The sequence below is a fragment of the Condylura cristata genome, unplaced genomic scaffold, assembly GCF_000260355.1.
Source record: "Condylura cristata isolate star-nosed mole 26May11 unplaced genomic scaffold, ConCri1.0 scaffold00017, whole genome shotgun sequence".
NCBI classification, from domain to species: domain Eukaryota; kingdom Metazoa; phylum Chordata; class Mammalia; order Eulipotyphla; family Talpidae; genus Condylura; species Condylura cristata.
In genome coordinates, this window is record NW_004567118.1 from 1,561,354 (window position 1) to 1,580,319 (window position 18,966).

At 51.1% G+C, this 18,966-nt stretch overlaps 1 protein-coding gene across 1 annotated transcript; it reads left to right on the forward strand.

Moving 5' to 3' along the window:
- Positions 1-2,355: 2,355 nt before the first annotated feature.
- On the forward strand, positions 2,356-4,732 carry GJC1 (gap junction protein, gamma 1, 45kDa). Its single transcript, XM_004684080.2, has 2 exons — positions 2,356-2,432; positions 3,286-4,732. The coding sequence occupies exon 2, from the start codon at positions 3,306-3,308 to the stop codon at positions 4,494-4,496; it is 1,191 nt and encodes a 396-aa protein (XP_004684137.1). The 5' UTR covers positions 2,356-2,432; positions 3,286-3,305; the 3' UTR covers positions 4,497-4,732.
- The last annotated feature ends 14,234 nt before the right edge of the window (positions 4,733-18,966 follow it).

Consider the following 18,966-nt stretch of genomic DNA (forward strand, 5'->3'; position numbering starts at 1 on the left):
GTGGTGTAACATCACACCAGTGCTGGTGAGGTGGACATTGTAATCGTTCATTGCCAGGCATTGTAAATTGTGGGGGCCTTTTTAGAAAGTCGATAAAAGAACTGTGCAGATTGTTTCCTGTGATCTTTTATCACTTCCTAAAATTTGTCGGTAAATTCAGCCAAAGGATAGCATCAAAAAAGGCATTAAATATTTGTGACTCGTCTGGGGTTTTCCTAATTATGAAGGAAAGTTTCCTTTCAGTTTCCAGACTTCCTTCAGAAGTTTGCTGTCCTCACCTCCACGCCCCACCTGCCTCCCACATTGTTTGCCAGTCATGATGAGTTTACAGGCGGTTTTTATTTTTTCATGAGAGCCATGCAGAAATTAGCTACAACTTTTACTCCCTAGCCTTTAACCAAGTCTGTTTACTGAAGTAGAGAAGACTAGGTCTCTGATAGCAGAGGGAGGAAAAGTTCAGAAGGAACAGAACTTTGCTAGAGCAAGGATACAAAACCACACTTGGCATTGACACATTCTGCTTGGAAATGTTAACTCCATGACCCACCAGTCTGCTCATTCAGGTTTTCTTTCTAAAGATTTATTTATCTATGCACACAAGAACTGGGGTACAGGCCAGAGGTACAAAGTGGTGAGAGGGTTCACCAGAGACAGTGGGGAGCAGAACAGGTAGATTGACTGAAATACACTGCTGACGGGAGCAACAGGTGAGACGGGAGAGGGTGGCTGCGCCATGTGGGTCAGCTCCCTGCCCAGGGATTGCAGTGGATAGCTTCGTAGGGCTGCACTTTAACCCCTTGCACCACCAGGGAGGGCCCTTGTTCAGTTTTTCTTCTCTCTTTCTACCCTTCCAAGCCTCCTTTACAAACCCAGTGTCGGTAGTACATGTTGATATTTAAGACATTTTCTTAATACTTGCAAGGAAAGGAAAGGGGGTTAGAAGCATATCAAAAAACCTACTTGACTGTTCCTTAAAAGCATTTTATGGGCAGCTGGAATTGTTACTGAATACATTTATACTGAAGGGTTTAGGGTATTAGACTCTTAGGAATGCCCTTGGAAAACTAGGCTCTAACGGTTCAGAGTTTTCTTGGCCCAGGGCTTAACCATTGCACAACATGTACTTTGTGTGTGTTCAATTGCTGCTTTAAAATTTGGATATAAATTTTGACAGACTTGTCACCAGTTCTTCCTCCTGCCCTTTCCCCTGCTCCACAAAAAAAAGTTGGAGTACTGTTGAGAAGTTATTTTACAATTTTAAAAAGTTAAGTTATAATTTAAAAAATACCATTTGTCTTTGGTTGTGGACAGAGGTGTAGAGAGTGCGTTTTCTAATTAATAATTGAATTTTCATAATTTTGGCTTTTGGAACAAATATAATTTGGGAAGGAAATATTTTGGTTGTGGCATTTGACAGAATTCTGAGTCTGGACTTGGTGGATGTGAGTCATGGAGTTCTACAAGGGAAACCTGGCTGACTCGCCATTTAGAGGGGGCCTGTTAGTTACTGGCTTTGTGTCTTTATAGCTTGTGGGTTCAGTGGTGTGAGCGCGGTTGGGTGCAAGTTGGACTGGAAATACTTTGGTGAGGGCTGAGTGTGGTCAGGTGTGGTCAGGTGTTACGTGTAAATTTTACGTGCTTGTTATGTAGATGCCTTAGATTTTTTTTCCCCATAAATCTTAACCCAACTTTTTAATTAAGTTATTCTGCACTCATAATTCTCAGGAGTTGTTTTATTCATTAAATGATAGTAAATGAGCAAAATTGACACCTCTGAGTAGCTGAGGTTGATTATAAGCGATCATTTTCCTGGTTTTTTTTCTCTTGAGTCACAGTGCAGATGCCACAGGTGTTTTCTTTCTGTGAGCAGTTGAATCTCTAAATCACCTCCTGAGGCCACGGGTGTCCCGAGCACTGAGCACCAGCTGTGGGGTGTTTTAACTGAACAGCTTGCTCTGAGCTGGCTGGCTGAGTCTCAGTGAGGGGTATTGGCTGCTCAGAATCAGACACATGGGCTAAAGATCTTCACGAGGCCGGTGGTGATGGGTTTAAGTTTGCTGAGATTTTTTGCTTTGACTTTTCCCTGTAGGCACCAGAGTTCATCTTCATTGGATTTTCACAAATGACTAGTCTTCCTGTCATAGCTTCTTAGACTACAGTGACTTCAGAATCTTTGGATCACTGTTCCATAGTTTCTTCTACCATTTGTATTAGGAGATAGCGGTGGTTCTCAGACACAAGCTTTTTTCCATCTACTGATTAAATTCTGTAGTACATAGAAAACTGCTTCTTCCTGAAAGTGATTTATTGTTTTCTGTGGGAGGAAGTTTAACGACTTTCTCTTTTTCCCTTCTAGAGGGAATCTGGAAAAGTCACAAGCAAAACATCCGTTCTCTAAGAAAACTTTGGATAACAGAAGTTCTGGACAACAGGTAAAATATGTTTAACTTCTCTAAAGATGTGAATAAATCACCTATCATCTACAGGAGTAAAGTGGTGAAGAGAAGGAGGAAAGAGAAGTGTGCTTTCTGTCAGGAGTGGTTTGCAGTTGTGTGTGTGTTAGTGACTTTTACATCTGTTATTTCACTTTGGTATTTACAGGACTCTGGGCACAGAGCTAAGCAACTCAGAATAAATGTTTTTAGAAATGGATTTGCCTACTGATTAGCATGAATGCAGTCAGTGCAGTCCACATCGACCATAAGCGAAGTCTGGGCACACGACAGAGTCGCTGGCTCTGAGCCTGGCTAGGGAGCGTCTCCCAAGTTCCTTTTGGTCTTTTGTTCTAGTTCTCGGTCATTGTCAGTTCTTGCAGCTGTACCATTTCCTTCATTCCTTTTAACACTGTGTCACTGGACCCAAAGTCTGATGTCCTGGTGAGCTGCTTCCTCGCATGCAGTGCAGCCCCCACCCCCGGCCCTTGGTCTCAGCAAGGCGGTGGCTGGGCCAAATGGCCCCTGCTTTCTTCTCACAAAATTCTGGTGTCCTGAGCCAGCTGGAGAACCTAGTGCACTGTGTCTGAGGAACGTGTCCAGGTGCTCGCTGCGACTTTAGGAAAGACATGAAAGCAAAGCAGACTTGCAGGCCCTGTGGGCCCGGCCAATGCTCAGGCTCCTCCAGGCCGGAGGAGTCAGGCGCTGTCACCGAGCCTTCATTCTGGCATGAGCCTCGAAGTGAGATTTCAGTTGATGCAGAGAAGCGGTTCTTAAAGATACCACCATTAACGGCAAATTATTCGATTTTGGTGTTTGTTGATGTTCCTTTGGTATTTTTTGTTTTTATTAGGACAAACCAGTTCCGTCACCATGAGTTGGAGCTTCCTGACTCGCCTGCTAGAGGAGATCCACAACCACTCCACGTTTGTGGGAAAGATCTGGCTCACGGTGCTGATCGTCTTCCGGATCGTGCTCACAGCCGTGGGGGGCGAGTCCATCTATTACGACGAGCAGAGCAAATTTGTGTGCAACACGGAGCAGCCAGGCTGCGAGAATGTCTGTTACGACGCCTTTGCACCCCTCTCCCACGTGCGCTTCTGGGTGTTCCAGATCATCCTGGTGGCAACCCCCTCCGTGATGTACCTGGGCTACGCCATCCATAAGATCGCCAAGATGGAGCAAGGCGAGACAGACAAGAAGGCGGCGCGGAGCAAGCCCTACGCCATGCGTTGGAAACAGCACCGGGCTCTGGAAGAAACAGAAGAGGACCACGAAGAAGACCCTATGATGTATCCGGAAATGGAGTTGGAAAGTGAGAAAGAAAATAAAGAGCAGAGCCGCGCTAAGGCCAAGCATGACGGCCGGCGGCGGATTCGGGAGGACGGGCTCATGAAGGTCTACGTGCTGCAGCTGCTGGCCAGGACGGGCTTTGAGGTGGGCTTCCTCGTCGGGCAGTACTTTCTGTACGGCTTCCGGGTCCGCCCATTTTACGTGTGCAGCAGACTTCCTTGCCCTCACAAGATAGACTGCTTTATCTCTAGGCCCACTGAAAAGACCATCTTCCTCCTGATAATGTATGGTGTCACAGGTCTCTGCCTGTTGCTCGACATTTGGGAGATGCTTCATTTGGGGTTTGGAACCATTCGAGACTCGCTAAACAGTAAAAGGAGGGAACTGGAAGACCCGGGTGCTTATAATTATCCTTTCACTTGGAATACACCGTCTGCTCCCCCTGGCTACAACATTGCTGTCAAGCCAGATCCGATCCAGTACACCGACCTGTCCAACGCCAAGATCGCCTCCAAGCAGAACAAGGCCAACACGGCCCAGGAGCAGCAGTGCGGCGGCCACGGGCGGGGCCTCCCGGCCGGCCTGGAGACGCTGCAGCGGGAGATCCGAATGGCGCAGGAACGCCTGGATCTAGCCATCCAGGCCTACAGCCACCACAGCAGCCCCCACGGTGCCCGGGGGAAAAAGGCCAAAGTGGGGTCCAAGGCGGGGTCCAACAAAAGCAGCGCCAGCAGCAGGTCGGGGGACGGGAAGGCCTCCGTCTGGATTTAGTCTGCGGGCTGGCGCGCTTCTCCCGCTCACGTGACGGCGCTCACTGAGTGATGACTTCCATTGAGTAAACACTTGGCTCTGGTTATCTTCAGGGATGCTGTTGGCGCGTGCTCCACGCTCGGGGGACGGAAGGCGGGCCCAGGACGGCGAAGAGGGAGACGCAGCGTCCCCGGGCGCAGGTTCCAGCGGTGACGCGGCCGCAGGACTTTTCATCTGCACCGTCCACGTCTGGCAAAGAGCAGATATATTTAAATCATTCTTGTTGAATAGTTTTTGTATGTACAGTATTATGGTACTTTTTTTTAGTATGAGACTTTTTTTGTATTTGTACATTGGACCACTGTAGTTATACTTTTATATTAAAGGGGGAAAAATCCTTATAGGTGATGCCTACGAGGCCAGTGTTATTACTGTGTCCAGCAAACTCCAGCCTGGGTTTAAAGTTTTTTAGATGCTACACTTAACAAAAGTGCCTCTCATGTTGCAGGGAAGATTTCAGACACGTAAGAAGACAAAGAAGGAGTCACCTTTCAGTCTTGGAAAGGAAGTTCACGTCCGAAGGAGGCTGAGACCTTCTCCACCTGAGGAGTCTTTGACTCTCATTCCTGTGCCCAGAGTGGTGTTCAGTCTTTGGAAGCCTGTTTAATTCTCAAAGGAGATAAACACCTCACTGCAGGATTCCTTTTAATATCAAGCATGGCCAGTAGATGCTCTGATGGTGTGCATATCATTTAGGTGCACAAGGAGAAGACTGGCTGACGAAAGGCGCCCCCAGCCTGGTGGTGGGGTGGCGGGGCCCGGCCAGCTGACAGGAAGGCTCCTCTGTCGCGTTGCAAAGCCGCCTGGCGGACGAGCCCTGATACCGTGCTCAGTTGCACACCTGTTTGATTTGCCTTAAATCTTCTTCCAGAAACCTGCCTCTCTCTGGTTTCCTGAGAAGTCAGGGGTAGATAGTTTTCTTTGTATGTTGACATTAAACATGCAAACATCCCCTTGTGGCTAAGAATACTCACAGCTGCTTGTACTGCATATGGCAGAAGACTTAAATACAAATTCCCTATTTTTAATAATTCATCTGGAAACGATACAATTTTCTTATTTCCGCCAATGTAGGTTTCTTCCTGGAAGGCCAGTCAAACCTGGGGTTCTGTCTGCAACTAGACCTAGGGAGGGTTTCCGTATTGATTCCCTGTAGGCGTAGCTGTTGGTCGCGACAAGCATCAGTGTTGACTTAACTCTCGCAGTAACTAAGTATTTCCTTGCCGCCTGCAGCCTTGGTTGGAGAGCGATCCTCTCCTGCCGTGTCTGCTGGCTTGTGAGCTTCCGGGTACGGGCTCGGCGAAGGTTTAAAAGAAAGAAGGGTCCTTTCACCCCCACCGGGGGCGTTTCCTTTTGGACGTCTCACTCTTCTAAAAGCTATTACAAGCCACCTCTGACTCTGAAATTCTAAAGGTATTATTTTTTGTGTCTTACTTTTAAAATGCTGGGTCTTCATTATTTAGAAGACTCCTTAACAGCAGACTTGGTGAGGTTTTTCTCTTGTTTTTCTTCTCTTTTAATCTGTAAAGTTGACCCTACAGAAGCTTCTCAGGATCTCTGACCATCCTAAGCAAAAAGTAAACTCGAGTGAGAGAGGAGATTCCAGAAATGGTACACATGTGTGTCTCCTGGAAAGCTAACAGACATCCGCTTTTTCCTCCAAATGAAATGTTCATTAAGAAAAAAGCCTGGTCGTTACTAACAGGCAAGATTTTGAAAACCCAAGCTTAGCTGGTATAAAGAGCTGTCGACTAAGCCTCGTGTCGTTAGCCTTCCAGCATATTTCTTAACTGAAGGACAGAAAATACACACGTGCTCGCGTCTGTCCAGGCAGGGCCGGAGGAGAGCAGAGCGGCTCTGCGGGCCGGTGGGAAGGCAGGGGGCAGCGTCCCGCGAGGGCCGGGCCAGGCCAGGCCGGAGGCGCCGCTTAGGCGCTCCTTACGGCGCCCGGCGATTCGACTTGTTCGCGTGAGGGTCTTGCCTTTGAGTCTGGGTAATTCTTCAACCTCTTAAAGTATATGGAGAGATACTCCAGGTCACTCCCCATGTGCACGTGCTTCTAAAAAAATCTGTTTTTATTCTCTCACTAAATGTTCATAAGGACATGAATTCCTTGACTCGGACTGCTTTCTTGGTACAGTTCTTTCAGCCCTTGAACGTTGAGTTCAAATGCCAAAGCCGTTTTCCCCAGTGACAGATGATGGGCCTGCACGCAGGACATGGGCCATCTGTGTCTGGCTCACTAGCCTATGAATTGGGTCTACGTTGAATCTGTAAGAAATGTATTCTGATCATTCTCTGGAACTGGCAGCTGTTTGTGTAAAAAGCATGTCGGCAGAGGTTTTTCCTGTTAAGTTCACGACTCGCCATCCGTGCTCCCCAATCGGCGTGGAGCGCCCAGTCCCCGGTGCTCAGCACCTGTCAGTTCCCGAACACCCTGTTGGGCTTAGGCAGATGTGATAAACCCTCTGCTCATCTTTGTTAGAACTTATTCAGATTTGTCCAATGAAGAACAGACGTTTTCCTTAATTCAAATTTAAGGGGAGAATTGGGTAACATTTTCCCCAAAGAAATGTTTATTTTTCATTTTGTGGCTTTTTCTTTGCTTTATGACTTAAGTTTTCCTGTTTCTATATTCATTTGTTTAAAACCACAGCTGTTTAGTTCATTTGAATTTTTTTTTTTCTGGTGATTTTCCTTGACTAATGTCTGTAGAATCACTTTTGAGACAATAAGCTTTGCCATGTAAGATGGTCCTTACAGGTCACTCACACGAGTGTCTTTTAGAAGCTCTGGGTGTATCTTTGCAGAGAAAAGACGACACCAGAAACCTGCCCTGACATTTCTTCGTGGTATGAAGTTCGGCACGTCATTTTACATTTCTGGGCTTCAGGGACCTATACTGCTCAGAAATGCTATGAAGTAGTTAGAGTCTCTGGTACAGTGGTATAAGGACACCAACTCTTATTAACCTGAATGATCAGCTTTAAAAAAAAAATGATCGAAAGAACCATGTGATGGTAGTAGGGTGTCCCTCAGCGCTTTATCATGGGATCAGTGCTGGTTTGAAACACTTGCTCTAAGCAGGTTATACCAGGAGCAGACTCAGATTTTATTCCTATTAGTCATACTTAGGCTTTACCCGTTGAGCTTCTAAATTGTCTGTGTTCTACGTTTTCTGTCTCACCTTAAGAGACAGTTTACTTCTAAAAAGAAAATCTGTAGTTTTTGATGACTTTTTGGTTAGTCAACTTTTGGTAAAAGGCAAGTATGTGTACTTAAACCTGCATTAAAAATTGCCTTTCAAAAGAGAGGAAAATGAAGGGAAAAAAGTAAATGCCTTTTTATTAATGAAGTCTTTCTGGCAATGAAGAAAAGTACCTGAACTCAAAAATCCACAATGACTGGTCGTTTTGATTGGAAGGTTCCAGGTATTAGATTCTCTCTATGAAATCATGTAACCTCTTGGAGAGGCGCTCATCACCTGAACATAACAAAGCCCCTGCACCTATACAGTGCAGAGTTTGGAAATAAAGTTTAAATTCACCTAGGTGCCATAATCTGTAATAATTCACAGTCACCATCCAGTGTTAGAATCATTGGGTTGAATTGCATGCTCGGTTCTTGTTATGGCCACATATCATGGAGAATTTAAAAGATTGGTTGTCTCTACTGTAGTGTTTTTTAAATAATGATGTTAAGCGAGTTTGGCTCATGCACATTCCACATTAATAAACATTTTAAAGAAGCAACCCATGGTATTCCGAACCCCAGAAGTCCAAATAAGAGTCTCCTCCTGTGCAAAACCTCTCCAGCAATAACAGAAGAGTTCTGTATTTGAGGTTTGGCTTCTTGAACCAGCAAAAGATGTTTAGTTATATGCTTCCAAAATGGGGGTGGGGGGATTTTTTTTTTTATTGCACTCAATTGTGTTTCTTTAAAAAAGCCTCTACCTCAGGCACTAAGTGTTAGGTATGGCTAGGTAGGACTCCCAGCTGTTTAACCAGCTACCTAATGTCATGTGGTGTGCAGTTTGGATATTGTATGAACAGCTAAAGGATTACCCATTCTAGTGCCAAAGATCACGTGTCACTGATTTTGTTCTGTACGGTTGATGTAAATCTGTGGTGGGGACAGACTGTGCCCGGGGCCTTGTCTCTGGGAAGATTTTGTCAGCTTCAAATACAGTTCCAAATACAGTTTAGAAGATTCATTTGTGGTCTGTGCATCTTTTCCTAAAATTTGAAAAGCTAGCCGCCAGGAAATGTCAAATGGAGGATTTTAACCCCATTCTTTGTATACAACAGTACCCAAGAGTTTCATGGTTTGCACTGAGAACCTGATACAAAAATCCTTTCTCATGCATTCACTCGTAAGTTGATCTGGATGGGAATACACAAGCCGGAAAATTTCCAGGCAGAGGTTTGGGCTCAAGAAATACCTTTTCTCTAGCTGAGTAGCACTCCTTGGATTGCTGCTTCTAACTGGATCCGCGTGTTCCTGGCGGCATCATCTGGGAGACAGGTGACCCGTGTGGGAGGAAGGGGGCTGAGGTCTAAACACAGCACCCCCCGTTTCTCCAGGCCTCACCTCCCAAGAAGTGTGCCTTCTGGGAAGAGAAGGGGGTGGGAGACCCCGGGAGGGTCGCACTTAGCGCAGCCATGCCCTCTGTCCCCACAGACTCGGAAGCTGACTGGCAGAGCCAGCTGTCGGCAGCGCAGACTGCAGCCTGGTTTGCCAACCATATTTGGTAATAAGTTCGTGAGCTGTTTGGAAGCTGTTGGAGCAGTTAGCTCACTGTTAGTTTTGAAGTTGAATTCTTGGGCAGATTGCCATCAAAACTGAATAATACCTGGATAAGGTATTGACCTCAAAGTTAAAATTATTCCGCTATGCTGTGTAGGGTTTTCAACAATATTTCTACATTAATAATGTGATGCTTCTCGGGGTTTACCTCCAGTTACCTCAAGTCAGAAGCAGGCCTCACAGAGAGGACGTGAGGAATGTGGGGTGCAGGCAGCATCTAGCCCAGGCCCCCACTGCTCAAGGGCTCCAACCAGGATCCTCTGCTCTTTCTAGAGGTGCGTACCCAGCAGCTCCAGACCAGGGGTGGGTCATGACTAGGGGGGCCTCTGTAGCAACAGCGTTTTTTCCAAATGTGCCCGTTGGCTCACCTGTTTCTCAGGGGAGGCTGCCTGTAAAGGAGGTTCTTTGGCCCCATCTCAGCCTGTGTAAGTTTTGTAGTGGACTTTTAAGATTCTTTTATTGATGTATAATTGTTATGCCATTAAATTATTCATTTATCTTAGTGTGTAGCTGCAAGTGCATATAGCCAAGTAACCACACTAGAAGTTACAGAAGAGTTGTACCACCTGAAACCCCTCTGGGGTAATTCTTACATTCAGGTTTTGAGAAACAAGATGGACCACCGAGGTGATTAGAGAGGTAGAAGAAACAAAAGATTTCGAGAACCACTTACCTTAGAAGAAAAGTATCAGCCAGAATAAAAGGGAAGAGCGGGGGTTTTGAAAGGACAGTTTCAGGGAGTTCAGACCTGAGGCAGTCACCTCACCTGCCAGCTCAGAGGGACTGACGGAGACCGTTGGCTCACGTCTGGGCTGGGCTGGGCTGAACCCATACGGGCCGGGCCGTGGGCCCGGGTGCTGGGGAGGTGCCGTCCGTGGACAGACGTTCAGGCACAAGCTTCCACACATTCCAGTGTGCATTCAGCCCTTCTACCTTGCAACGACGAGGCCTCTGAAAGCCACCAGCCCACTTAGTGTGTGAAATGAGTTGGTGTCATTATTTAGAAATTCCCCGCCCAGTATTTAATGGCATCTTTGAGGAAATTTAGAAATAGGATGTGAGTCAGGATTGGAAAACACGAGGGAGAAGAGATGACATGGTGACAAGCATTCTGCCCGCTCGCTGCCCCCGCAGCCCCGAGCAAGTGGCACAGCAGTTCCTTGCCCTGCCCTTGACTCGCTGCCCGCTTCAAGCTAGGTTTGGGGGCTGGGAAGGAAAACGGGAGGAAAGCTGCTGCCCGTGCCTCGAGGAAGAGCTGACCAAGATCCCGGCCACCCTCGGCCGAGTGCCCTTGTCTGCGGTGCCTGCGGGCGAGGCAGGCGGCTGGCAGCCTTCAGCTGCAGGCGGGGTGCGGCAGCGCCCAGCAACTGCTCATAACCATGTCGGTGCACAGCCAGTGACCTGAATGGGACCTGACCATGGGGGAAATGACACAGAACTCGATGGATTTTTTCTATTTTATTTTTAGTTTGTGCATTCCTATGAAAGTGAAAGTTTATCTTTGCACTGGGCACACTGAGAAACGCTGCCAGAGAGCCCCCTGGCCTGTCCCATTTTCCTGAACCACATTGCAGCTGTGGCCTCTGCCCGCAGGCAAATGCTGATGTTGGAGGCTGTACCGGGACGGAGGGACAGCACAGACCCTGGCTTCTGACTACAGAGGGGTCTGCGGGAGGACTTGGCTTCTTCCTTAAAATGCTTTTAACAGCCAGAGCCCTGGAAAAGGTGAATGCATGTGGTCAGTGGGTTGTTGACCTCACATCCACATGGGGACGTGATGGAGGACACCGGTCTGCAGCCTTTGAACCGGTTGTAAACCCGCTTCTGGTCATGCTGCTGAGTTTCATGGTCTGTTTTAAGGGCTCAGAAGAGGCAGTATGGGGTGGGGTGGGGATTGCTTTTACTTTGTATTCAGAGATTTATTCATTAATAGACCGGAGGTGCAGGGCGTGACCAGAGACTGAGGAGCAGAACAGGCAGATGGACTTAAGCCCACTGCTGAGGGGAGCAGCGGGGAGGGGTGCCTTAAAAAAAGAAAGTTCCTGTCACATGGATGTGGCTTGAGGACTTCATGCTAAATAAAATAAATCAGCCACAGCAGGACCAGTATCGTATGATTCCACTTGTTCATTTGAAGTCGTCAGCATCGTGGGAACAGGAGAGTAGTGATTGCCAGGGGCCAGGGAAATGAGGTGTCAGAAATAGTTTGAGTTTTGCAAGATGAAAAAACTCTAGAGATATGTTCCCCAGCAATGTAAATGCACAGCTACACACTTGAAAATCATAAAGGGCAAAAAAATTTTTTACATATTAAAAATAAAAAAGAAGAAAGTTAGAAAATGACGAAAGAATTTTGATAGATACAAAAGGGTACATTAAAAAAAGCAAGTCTTCCCTCATTTTCCTTCCTATTGCCATTCCTCAGGAATTTATCATTTATCAAGATGTTAACATATACAAGCATATGTGGTTTTTGTTTGTTTGTTTGGTATTTTTTTTGCTTAGCAAACTATTCAGAATTATCACTGCTGTCTAGGAGTAGCAACTAAACCAGACCCCAAGTCCAAAATTGTTGCCACTAAAATTAGAGAATTTACTTAAATTTAATTAACCATGTTGAACAAACTTGAACACTTAGAAATTTAAAAGGAATATCTGCTAGTATATAGGAATTAACTTTATAAAGATAACACATACTGTATTAGTTTTTAATTAAATGTGATTGTTCCAAAGGGTTTTTTAACTTTTCAAAAGTAACTTTATGGGGGGCGCCCAGGTGGCCTAGGGGTTAAGTCTCAGCACTATCACCTCTAAGGCTTGAGTTCCACCCCCGGCCAGGGTGCAGCAGACCTCCCCCGACCCCCCTGCTGCCCCCCTCAGCAGAGTGTTTCAGGCAATCCGCCTGCTGTGCTCCCCACTGCCTCTGGTGAGTCCTCTCATTCCTCCCCCCAGCTCTTCTACAATAAAAAATGCAAACTTTTAAAAAATCATTAATATATGTTAAGTGGGTGAAAAATATAAATTCCTTTTCCAGAGGTTTCTCTGCCCCAGTGAAACTTCTGTTGGCCCCCAGCCGGCTTTGGCTGTGCACACAGCAGCCAGCAGGTACAGCGTCACCCAGGAGCCCTCTGCGCCCAGGTCTTCCTCACCCAGCACACCCGAGGGGGGGCGCTTTTCCCCCTGTAGCCTGCCCCATGGGGTGGGGGGAGGTGACCCTTGCTTGTGGGCACCACTGAGAGGACTGAGAGGGCTACTGTCTGCTCCCAGCCCCCGGAGACCCCGGCCTTGCTGATGCTCGGTTCTCAGGTGCTGTCTCCCATCCAGGGAGTTTGCAGCACTTGCCAACAGGAAAGAGGACGCAGGTGCTCAGGAGTCTTCAACGGCCGAGGCGTGGGAGATACCTCTGGACAGGACTTCCGTAGTTTTCGGTAACTTCCCCACAAATGAAAAATTACATTAAATGTCTCCCAAGTAGCATTCTCAGACTTATGGCCTGCGGACTTGGGCCAAGTTATGGTAAAATGAAGGCCAGTCCACGCACGTTCCTGATGGTGCGACCAGTGCCCTGTAGAGTTTCCCCGGAAATAGGTTTCCTGGTTGGGGAGGTGACTGCCTGGCCGCTCAGTTTCAGTCCTGGTTACGAGGAATGTGGGTGGGCTGGGTGCCCGGGGTGGGGGAGGGCTGGGAGAGGGAAGGGGTGCACCCACTGTCCTGAGGGAGAGAGCCTGGGCTGGGGAGGGCAGGGCCTTCACACCCGGCCTAGGGAGAGGCACCCCTGGGCTGAATTGGAGGGTGCAGAACAAGGGTACAGTTGGGGTCTCCTGGTAACTTGTGGGGGGTGGAGCAGGGGGTTCCCATCATTGTAGGAATTTACACAGAGGCCCGGTAGGGGATTTTGCAGGAGGTAGCATGGAGCAGTTGCACAGACGACTCTGGCCCCTCTCATCTTCAGATCCTGCCGCTCTCTGAGTGACAGCATTTCAGTGTCCACTCCCCCGTCAACACTGGTTATTAGGATAGTCCCTTTACCCCTGATTGTTTCCTCTGAAGCGCCTGCGGATGCTTGGCAATTGTTTGAGAAAGTAAAAGACTTTTAGCATGTATTTTAGGAAGTACAGTAGCTGGGCATTTAGGAAATAAACAAGGGAAGAACCCGTAAAGCCCCTAGAAGTGGGAGGTCGGCGCCTGCGTCTGAGCCGTGGGCCTGGCCATTCCCGAGCTCTGCTGCCCCTCTGGGCCCTGGGCAGCACAGGTGCCTGCCACAGTCAGCAATGGGGGCTGGGGGAGAGCAGGGGGCCAAGTGGCAGAGGAAGGTGCAAAGATGCAAAATGCAATGCGAGTCCTTTCACGGAGTCGCCACAGAAAGTGGGACTTCCACCTGGAGCCCTCCGGGAGGCTCACCCTGGGGGCTGGGTCCGCCACCGGGAGCCTGCAGGACACCGCGGCCCACTAACCCCTCTGTCACCAGGGCTCGAGTGCCCAGGCTTCACGGTGCCCGTGCGCCTGGCACTGCGAAGGGTGAGGTTTCGCCGGTCAGTCTCGAAAGGCTAACGGAGGCTAACGAGGGGCAGGTGTGGGGCAGGAGACACTCCCAATTCCTTCTTCCAGAGATTTGATTATTTTTTTAAAAAGATTTACTTATGCATACAAAAGTGGGGTACAGGCCAGAGGTGCAGGGGGGTGAGAGGCTTCACCAGGGACAGAGTGGGGAGCAGAACGGGCAGATCATCAAAGTACACTGCTGAGGGGAGCAGCGGGCGGGCCAGGAGAGGTCTGCTGCACCCTGTGGGGCCATGTGGGTCAGCTCTGGGCAGGGATTGAACCTCACTGAAGCTCCCGCAGCTCGCTTTAACCTGTTGCTCCACCAGAGAAGCCCCAATATTTGTTTTATTTATTTTTTTAGAACTGAGTGTAGGTCAGAGGTGCGGGGGTGTAAGGGGATTCACCAGAGACAGGACTGGGAGCAGAGATGCTCCGGGAGCGCGGAAGACACAACCCACACTGGTTTTCTGTAGCAAGTGAAATGAGTATAAAATATGAGGTTTCATAGAAAAGGTGAGTAGGAGACCACCCTGGAGGTGCAAGGAGTTAAAGCACCGCACTATGAAGCTCTCTGCAGCCACTGCAGGATGAATTTGATCCCCGGCCTCGGAGCTGACCCACAGGGCACAGCAGACCCCTCCTGACCCACCCGCTGCTCCCCTCGGCAGTGTACTTCATCAGTCAGCCTGTTCTGTTCCCCACTCTGTCTCTGGTGAGTCCTCTCACAGCTCCCACACCTCTGGCTTGTACCCCAGTTCTGTAGGCATACATAAACAAATCTTTAAAAAAAATAATAATAATAAAATAAAATAATGTGAAAAACATGTTTTTAAAAATAATAATAATAAAATGAAAGGTGATGAAGTGTGAGAGCCTCCAGAGTGGGAAGTCTGCAGGGTGAGTGAAGCCGGTCAGCTGCTTACCCGCTGGCGACCACCTGCGGCCTCGATATTGTTGACTAGAAGCACGTGGGTGTGGGGCGCGCCTGGCTGGAGCCTGCGGTGGGCGTGGGCACGTGGGCACACCTGTGCCGGCAGGGAGGGATAAAAGGGCGGCGTCCGGGGCGCGGCTCGCCTGCCCTCTCCCCGCCAGCTAGTTCCCTCTGCTCACTGAGGCAGGCTACGATGCCCAGGGCACCAAAATTCTTTTGCGTGTGTGAAGAACTGGGGTGCAGGCCGGAGGTGCAGGGTGGGGGGGCGAGAGGATTCACCAGAGACAGAGTGGGGAGCAGGACAGGCGGATCCAATGAAGAGCACGGGTGTGGGGAGCAGCGGAAGAGACAGGAGGGGTCTGCTGTGCCCTGTGGGCCACCTCCCTGGCCGGGGATAGCTCTGATACTTAGCCCCTAGCCACCAGGGAGGCCCCCCAAATCTCTTTCAAATCGCTAAAACCGAGGGTTAGCCTACAAGCTGGGGTGGCTGCAAAATGGGTCTGTGGGCAGGGACCTGAAAGGAAGCCTGCAGCTGAGCCCAGGGCTGGTGGGTCAGGGAGGCGCTAGGCAGGCGGGGGGCCACACTGGTCCAGGGTTCGGGTGTGGAGAACAACCTGAGGGCAGGCTGGAGCTGAGGCTGCCGGGCTGGGGGCAGGGCTGGCTTGGCGTGGGCCCTCTGGTTGGGGGGTGCAGAATGTGACACTGGGGGCAGGCGGCGATCTGTCGAGAATGGTGACGAGAAGACTGAGGGCTGTGGCCAGGGAGTGGGATGTGGCGGTTGAAATTTCTCAGGATGAAAACAAGGCTTGGCTTGTGGTCGGGGAAATAGGCGGGGAGAGGGTTGGTAAATGGAGGAATGAAGCGCAGGGGAGGGGAGGGCTAACCCTTGGGGGTGGGCCCCAAGAAAACTGGCAAAGAGGGGCACTGCCAGCCTTAGGTGGGGTTTCAGAACACGGCGGAGGAGGGGAGAGGTTATCTGGGTGATCGTGAGTTTTGTCCAGAGAAAGGAGGCAAAATCAGATGGTGTGGGAGGAAGAGCCCCGGCCAGGTGGTGCAGGCCAGGTGAGCCTCCCTGTGTGTGCTGTGAGCGCTCGGGAGCTGGAGGCTGATAGTCCGTGTGAGCAGGTCTGGGGTTCACACTCCCAAGCCCTGGCACCCCAGCGCTTAAATCTTCAACTCAGGAGGCCCCTCGGACTGTTCAAGCGACAGGCACCCACTGAAAGGCAGAGTCTCCAGGCGACCTGTGCACAGCTTGTCCTCAGCCGGGGGCCCTAGAACATTTCTCATGTGGCCTCTGGGCCCTGCGATGTGGGGGCCCTGGGATGTGGGGGGCACCTCATTTTCAGAGGCAACCATCTCAGCTGGAAGTTCCTGAGGTCAGGCTGGAGAAAGGCAGGCCGAGGTGTGTTTTTAAACCTAAGTGGGCGCTACTCTCGGGGAGACAGACGGGCAGCTGGTTAGACCCTGGTCAGGAGGCCTGTGGCTGCCAAGTGGGCCGGGTGCTGCCCGAGCTGTGCCGAGGGGTGCGGCGGGCGGGGTGGCAGGGGAGGGGAGCGGCAGTTCCCAGCGGGGAGCAGGTGAGGAGGCCGAGGACTGAGCCCAGACGCGGGGCGCTCACAAGCCCACGAAACACGCTGTCGGCCCTTCCCCGGGCCCTGGAGTCCTGCACCGCTCTGAGAGTGAAGGTCGGTCCAGGTCAGGGCTGACCTGTCAGCATGTGGGGTACGCCTGCCCCCACGTGGGGGACCTGGAGTTCCATGGGCAGCCAAGTGGCAGACGTGCCAGCGCCGGGCATGGAAGATAAGCCTGGGCTGCTTGGCCCCACCAAGCGCAGGAAGCAGGGGCAGGCAGCTCTGCAGCTCCAGTCGGCAGGTCCTCCCTGGGACCTGGGACCAGTGTGGGGGCTGCGGGCGTGTTTCAGGAGCGGTCAGCAGGAGGAAGGGCCCGGCTGTACCTCACGGGCCTCTGACAGGGCCCCCAGCAGTAGCCTGGGCCTGGCCCAGACAGCGCTTTCTTTCCTGACTTTGCTTTCAGCAGCGCGGGGCTGCCCGTGTCCCTGCTGGGGGATGGGCTGAGCGCAGGCCGGCACAGGGCTCTCGGGGTCTCCGGGAGGGGTGCACACCTTCTCCTGACACTGTGGCTTCTCCAGAAATGAGACAGGACTTCTATGTTCAAAGGCCAAATTTGGATCTGCTTGACATCTTGCTCAGGAAGAGATGTCGGGAAAGTGCACCAAAGCGGCCTTCTCCCGCCCTCCACCTGCATGCCCGGGGCACGCGCTGTGATTACGGACACCTGGGCCCAGAGCCCGGGGCCTGCGCGCACGTGAAGGCGGACACCTGGGCCCAGGAGCGGAGGGCGAAAGGGGCTCCCGGCGCTGGCCAGTGGCTGCGGCCTGAGGCTAGTGGGCTCTGTTGCTGTCTCCCGGCCGGCTGGTCTGTTCCCATGCAGCAGTAAAGGCTTGTAAGATGACCCCAAAGGCTCTAAAATATTTTTTTTCTTTTTAAAGATTTATTTATTCACACAGAACTGTGGTGTAGGCTAGAGGCTCAGGGGCGCTGAGAGGCTTCACCAGAGACAGAGTGGGGAGCAGAACAGGCCGACTGACCAAGTACACTGCTGAGGGAGCAGCGGGCGGGTCAGGAGAGGTCTGCCACGCCATGTGGTCTCCTCCGGGCCTGGGGCTCACTTGCAGTGTGCGCTGTAACCTGCTGCACCCCCAGGCAGGGCTCCCAAATCCTCTATCTGCGGGAATCAACAATGGACCTCCTGGCCTGGGCCCTGGGTGGTAGCACGAGAGGGTTCCTCAGCAGCAACGCTCAGGCCAGGGCTGACGCTCCTCTGCCACCTTCCCGAAGAGGATGGAAGAGTCGGGCCGCACCCACAGCGAGGGGGGGGGGCAGCCAGAGCAGCTGCAGGACAGGAGCCCTCCTCTGGGTCCCCAGGGGGTCCCTCACCGCTGGGTCAAGTTAGTCCTCAGCCTGCCCCATCACCTGGCCCCTCTCTCCTCCTGGAAAGGTAAACACAGGTTTCCTCTGACCAGCCAGGGCCATCTTTCCTGTTGGAGTCCGCTTCCTGCCTGCCGTCCTACCTCTTGCAAGCTCCCGGGCGGGGTCTGGATAGTGTTGCTCAGCAGCTCCCTTCCTCTGGGCCTGTGCTGCCCAACGCGGCCACCACAGGCCACACGCACTACTGAGCCCCTGAAATGTGGCTGGTTCCAACTGAGCTGAGCTCCAGGTGCAAAACACACACCTGATTCCAAGGACGGTACAAAACACAACGCCCAGCTCAGAGATTCTTTTGTGCTGGTTGCATGTTAAAAAGAATATTTGGGGCATATTGGGCTTTATAAAATCTATCAATACTGACTTTCCTTAGGTAATGGGGCCACATCCCACTTTCTTTTCACACCTTGTCTGGGCCCGGCGGGCGGGAGCACTGCTCACACCCCTGTGGGACAGTCGTCCCTCCAGCTCCACACGTGCTGCCTCTCCCAGAGAGGGTGAGCCCAGCCCCCACCCCAGCTCCCGAGACACCCGGAGCCGGCATCAGCCTGAACAAGTTCAGCTGGGAGCTGGGACCGCTCCCATGCTCCTGACACAATCCTCGACAGGTGAGCGCGGCTTAGAGCGGCTCAGAAACAGCGAGGGGATACTTATCAGAGAACTTTCTACGTTTGAAAAAATCGACCCCAAGTAGGTGGTGCTCACCGCCGAGCCCCCCTCCAGGCTCCGCGCTACACTCTCGGGGTGCTGCCAGACCTGCCTGAAGCGCAGTCTGAAGCGCAAGGGCTTTCCGAGTGTCTGTCTGGGTGGCTGCTGGCAGGGGGCAGCCTCCACACATTCCCTGCCTCCCAGCACCTGCTTTTCTGCAGCCCCTGCAGAGAAAGCACTTTGCACACGCTGCAGGCGACACCGAGGGCTGCAGGTTGGCCTGGGGTGAGCCAGGTGTCAAGGGCGACCGCGCTGACCCCTAAATCCGCAGGTGCCTCAGCCGCGTGTCTGCTGGAAGCCACGCTTCTCGCTGCCTGAAAGGTCAGCTGCGTGCCACGACAGACCAGAAGCAGGAGTAAGCATGGGATGGAAGAGTCAAGAAGCAAAGCAACAGAAAAAGTTAAGGCAGGAAGAAAAAGTTCAAAGCGAGGCTCCAGCC